We start from the raw sequence: 6,000 nt of genomic DNA, 5'->3' as shown, positions 1-6,000 counted from the left end.
TCACCCATGGACATTTATGTTGTCAGAGTGTTGGAGCTGCCATGCAAGGCATATAATTACACTTCAAGAACACTTTGTTACTGTTGAGAGGAGCTGGGAGTCAAACCAACACCAGCCATAATCAAATATCACGTGGGAACTAGTCAAAACACTGATTCAGAGGTGGTGGATGATTTTGCTCAGGGCCACAGAAATGCTTGTTCCGGCTTTGAAAATGGGGATTGCTTTTAAACTGTTCTGCCATGTCCCTGAGTTGAGTGAAACGTGATTCCTATGATGAGGTTTTTATTTACAAGAGGGAGGAATAATCTGCCTCTCTTGTTGTGTCATGCCAGGCTGCAAATAATCCCTGTGCGTGTGTGTGTGTGTGTTTTCCCCTCGGAGCATGTAGGCTACAGATGTTCAGCCCCCTCTCTCTCCCTCGCTGTCGGTCTCTCCCCTTTCCTCTCTCTCTTTCCTCTCTCTCTTTCTCTTTCTCTCTCTCGTGAGGATAAGTGCAGACCGTGTATAGCATCGCACACACAAACACACTCTTCTCCTGCAGCCTCGCGCGGCAGACAGTCTGATGCCATGACCGAGGACACATCCATTCTCTGCTGAGAACCATGCGCTGCCGGCTGAGCCCTGCTGGAATGAACGGACTGAAAGGAGCTTTCAAGAGACTCACCTGTGGATTTGCGCCGTCAAGATGCCTTATTTGACCAAACCTCTGATTTTACTTCTATGTCTGGTTATTACTGGTGAATGCCGTAAGCACGGCCACCGGGTGCGTAGATGGACCGGTACCGTGGAAACGCAAAAGCATGGCACGTAAGTGAAAAATAGATACAAGATGCCAAAATGTGCAACATGAAATATTTTTTTCAACTGAATTGTCATTATCACTACACTTATCAGGTTACATTAGACAGTAGGTAACCGCTGGACAATGTGAACATTATTTAGCTGGGATCTATGCAATGATGGTTTTAAGATGCTCCAGAGAAGTGGATAGATATGTATATATATTGAATGATTTACATCATCTTCCCTAATAAATAGAATAAAAAAAAGACCACTTATCAAAAGAAACAGCTATCACTTGTGCCAAATCACCTGTAGATAGTCAAAATGTATTATGGAGTACCATGTTATAGTATCTAGTATGTTATAAAGCATTGGGGTCATTGTCTTTATACCTTCTTTATTTTTCTCTCAGTAGTATTATTTTAGTTGTAAAAGATGTTTTCTTTACTGCTTTTGTAAAAAGCGACCGTTCAAGTTTGAACTTTGTGCACTGCATAAATGAGGTGTGTCAGCAGTGGATCTCTCAGGCTTTGTTTCAGAATATCTTGTTAAAAAGGTGCCCGACAGTTTGTGTATGCAAGATCATTAACAAATGTATTGATTCCTTTGTGACATAGAGGAGTGGAAATAATAACAATCCTATAAAAAAGTAAGTGAAAGTATTTAAAATGGTTAATGGACTGCAGCTCTGTCAGGTGGTGGTGAAGCTGCCTGCAAGACTCTTGATCTGCTCATCAGGAGAACTTTGGTATTCAGAAGGACACTTTGACATACTGTTGGAGCCTGAAAGCATCCATCATTTGTTCAAATACCTAAAACAACCAGCGCTTAAGTTAAGCAGATTAAGACCTCTTGTGGCTGTGTAAATTATGACATTGACACTGACATAGAGCTTCAAAACCTTGTAGGGTGGAGGCTAAGGTGGGTGACTGGATCATCAAATCACTCACTTAAATGTTGGAATCATTGTCCCAGCTCCGACAGACAGTCAGCAATGGTTTGTCACAAAATGTCCACTTTTAGTTATGACCATGATCTTTTCCCTTAAACCTTAATCTAGTAGGGTTTTTCCTCTTCTTTTTTTTTAAGATTGTTTTTGTGGGCTTATGCCTTTAATGGATAGGACAGCGTGTGAAATAGGGACCCATGACCGCTGCAGTGAGTGGGGCGCCGGCACCACTACGCTACTATGCCCCAGGGTTTTTCTTTTAATATAAATCATATTGTCATGGTGTAACAGGAATATTCACTTTAGAATTAATTGACAAATAATGTAGCTTTGCTGATAGGGGCACCAGATCAGAAAATACTCATGAGTCCTTTTGGAAGGCAGTGGCTCAAACCATTTTGAAAGCATTCAAAGTCCAAACATTTTGGCTCTCGCCATCTTGGTTTTTTGGAGAGGGTGAAGATGTGGAGGAGCGAGGGGTGGATCTGACTGAGCCCTTATTTATGCATAACTTTAAGCCTTGATAAAATGTAAACCAGTGAGTTGTTTAAAAACTCATCCCCATGCAGTTGTAATGAATGGGGAAATCAGTCACAGAGACCGAAACTGTTGTAAACATGTTTATTTCTGCTGTAAAGTTGGGCATTTTGATGTGTGGGTATGAGAATTGACTGGCTTCTGGAGTCAGCCTCAAGTGATCGTTAAAGGAACTATAGATTTTTGGAACTTGAGCTTTGGCTTCATCTTTCAACCCTGGAAGTTGCCACTTGCTTAAAACCTGTTTTGTTGCTGAGTTTGAGGGACTTATTGCAGTATTAGGAGGATCTGGGAATCAAAAAGATTGGCCCTCTAATCTGTATTATTCTTTCAACAAATGCCAAAAAAACAGAGAGGCTTTTGGCGGGGAGGTGTACTAAGGTTTGAGAGTCCAGTCTCTGTGGTTAGATTTAGGCAACACTTTGTTGAAGATTGCGTTCTTGATTAAATGTTAATAAACATCTTATCTGTACCTTGACCAAGTGCTGGCATAACGGAGAAGTGCAACACCAAACTTTCATTTTTGTTTTCTGTTAAATGCCTGTATACCTTTATATCAGTCTGTGATCCCTCTCTAAATTGGTGGATCCATTAATGCACCACAGCCAAAGCTCTCCATTAGTTTTCTTGTTCCTTAGCAGCAGTTTTGGACTCGTTGGATAGATAACTGATCTGGTGATCCATTCAGAGCTTATTAGATCAGAGAGGAGCAGCTGTTGCAGGTGAATGCAAATGTCAGACCCAGCAGACTGAAAGGTTAAGTGTTAACTTTCAATATGCCTGTTGTTCTGCTGCTCCATCACTGCCCCGAGTGCGCTCTGCGCTCCAACAGTGTGGTGCTACAAACAACCGATTGGTATACATATTCCAACAGTGCTCCTAAAGAATAATCCAGTTCCAAAAATAGAAAATATGTTTGTTTTAATTTCGGTGGGTCGCCACGAATAAATGTGTGGAAAACCCTGGAAGGAGAGATCACATGAAGGCCGAATTGGAAGATAGATGTTGTTCAAGCAAGGGGGATGGAAGCTGAGGGATAGGAAGTAGGGAAGGAAGCATGTGCCCGCCACTTTACATCAGTGGCTCATGGAACTTTACAGGTGCGTAGGAGATCACAATGTAGCCTGGGTTTGAAGGTTGTGGTACAAGAAATGGTGCTAAAAAGTGGGGAAAGGGCCATTGGACCTCCTTCCACTTTTTTCCCCTGGCCAACATTTAGTTTAGTCATGTATCACAACTGGACTGATCCCATTACAAGATGGTCTCTAGTTTATTGATGAGTTCAGTATCAACATTTTTGCAATTTTGGGTGCTGTGGGGGCCAGAAGTAGGGGGTAGAAAGTAGAGAAGGGGCCATTTGTCCACTCCACCACGTTACACCACTGGCTCATGAAACTTTACAGGACATCACAATGAAGTTTGAAGGATGTGGTACAACAAGGGCACTGAAAAGTAAGTGCATAGTAAGTAAGGAAGGGGCCATTGCTCCCTCCAACATTGTCAATTAAATTAAAACTGTTTTCTTCTTGTTAAATGATATAGATATATGTTTCTTTATAAAACATTGCAAATTTTTAATTTATTAATGTCATTTCTGGGAGACAGGGTTAGACATGACACAAGAGACCACCGTTTGCCTCCCATCTCCTACAAACATTTTTTTTCATGACCACAATTTTTCTGTAACCTTAGCCTTGTGGTGATTATTTCACTATTTCAGTCATCTTTTCATATTTCATCAACTCTTTTTGTTTGTGGCTAAATCTATCCAAACTATAGCCATTAGATAGAAAGAAGCTATTGGTAATCATTTTTGTAATTATGATATGCACAATCAATGCTGTCCGACTGATTGAAAATGTTCATGTGTTGTTGGGGAGGACTGTTACAAAAAATGTATGTTGTAGGACTTGTTTGAGCCAAACTGCCAACATGATGGTAACTTCTCAAACTTGACTTGGCTCATGAGTTAAGCCACAGTGTTAGCCATGATAAAAAAAAGTCTCTATGCAAGCTAATTACAACAATTCTTACAGAGCATAATAACAGCTTCAACATTAGTGAACGATCAGATTGATATAGGTTTCAAATCATTGTCATGCAAAACACAAACTTCAATCCAGAAAATGTGGGAGATGAAAAGACTTGGTGCTCAGGCTGAGCCAATGGCAGTAACTCAGTGAGACTTCTTTTGACTGCAGGAACCCTAACCATATAAGTCACTCCCACTTCTGAGTCTGTTGCACCAAATGTGCTGCATTCCAACAAATACAAACCCAAAATGGAGGGCACAATATTTATCTCTTCTTCTTTGCTCGCTGGTAGAGAAAACGTATATCTGTCTTTCATAGCTTTGCCAGAGCATTGCCATGTGAAGCTCATCTGTCCTTAGAGGTGATTTAACACAGCATGTGGTCTAAACAGCTCCACCGCCATCACTGTTAGAGACACTGACAATTACCACAGCTCGACTTTCCATTCAAGCAAGGGCACAAATACAATTTTAGGAGTGGCATGTCTGCAGTTAGGATGACTGTTTTGCTTGAAAATGGGGTTGATCTCAACATTTCTATACATTTGCATTTTCTCTATTGTGATATAATGATGAGTTTCTGTGTGAGCTTTCAGTTGCTGACATTTTATGTGTGATAGGAAGTTTGGAATGCAGATGTTATGCACAATAGAACACTGAAGGTGAGAAAAAAGAAACAGGTTGTTCTCAGTTCTCACAGCAGATAGGTTCAGTATTCTCTGGTGTTGATGCTTTTTATCTGTTCAGAACCAAGCCCCAGTCTACCAGCTGCCTAACTTCTAACAGTGAATGTCATCTTCCTCCAGCTCCTTGCCAAAGAAGCCTCCAGATGTGACAAAGTCTCGGAAAACAAAGACAGAGCATTTGCTCAAAGTAGACGATCATGACTTTACCATGAGGCCAGCATTTGGAGGTAGGTGTGGAATGCTCTCCTGTCATTTTTTTATTGTGTTTTCAATTAAGATAACTACTTCTGTTAAGTACAGGATGTATGTACGTTGTAAAGTGATGAAAGTCACATAACGTTACGTAACTACATGAAAAACTCAAGTATGTTAGATGAAAAGAAGCCAGTGATGAATTTTAGTGTCTCACAGGACACAAACAGTGATCTCCTGGGTGAAAGTCTGGTGTTTGTTTGACCCTTCTACAATCTTGACCTCCTCCATTGTGGACTTTCTCACATTTTATACTACCTATGGCAGGAGTGTCCAAACTTTCTTGACTGGGGAACAGATTAAATGATGTGAAAATACCTGCGGGTCACCTGCTTCTCTCATCAGGTGGCTTTTTATTCAGTCACATCATACAATGAGACAAACCCAACAGTTTCATCTTTTACTGAAAAATTATTAAACTTTCCACTGCCCCTGAAAGCGGCACATCTTGCTGTCAACATTACTCGTCTTTGCTGTGGCCATGTCTATTACCTAGCAGGAAATGTCTGCTAGGTAACCATTTGTTTGCTTGCTTACCATCTTTTAATGGAAAGTTCTGCCTGCGTAGTTCCTACTTGTTGCCTGTCCAGAGACTGTATGACAGTGCTGCCATCGAGAGCTGAACAAAAAAGGAAAGCAAGCTTGCTTGATTAACCAATAACGTGTGGCAGGCCACATATAGTGCAGTTTGAGAGACAAGCCATGGGCCATTTAAAATTAGTCTGTGGACCATGATTGGCCCTGGAGCCGGACTTCAG

General features: G+C 41.1%; 1 protein-coding gene across 1 annotated transcript in view; it reads left to right on the top strand.

Moving 5' to 3' along the window:
• The first annotated feature begins 433 nt into the window (after positions 1 to 433).
• Positions 434 to 6,000, top strand: part of gabrr2a (gamma-aminobutyric acid type A receptor subunit rho2a) — a 98,518-nt gene continuing 92,951 nt past the window's right edge. The window contains 3 exon segments of the mRNA XM_033643655.2: positions 434 to 684; positions 687 to 810; positions 5,111 to 5,217. Of these exon segments, the coding sequence (XP_033499546.2) occupies positions 606 to 684; positions 687 to 810; positions 5,111 to 5,217 (310 nt within the window). The 5' untranslated portion in view covers positions 434 to 605.

Source organism: Epinephelus lanceolatus, chromosome 15 (genome assembly GCF_041903045.1).
Source record: "Epinephelus lanceolatus isolate andai-2023 chromosome 15, ASM4190304v1, whole genome shotgun sequence".
In the NCBI taxonomy this organism is placed as follows: Eukaryota; Metazoa; Chordata; class Actinopteri; order Perciformes; family Serranidae; genus Epinephelus; species Epinephelus lanceolatus.
The sequence above is the reverse complement of the archived record's forward strand: the minus strand, read 5'-3'. Positions and strand labels throughout refer to the sequence as shown.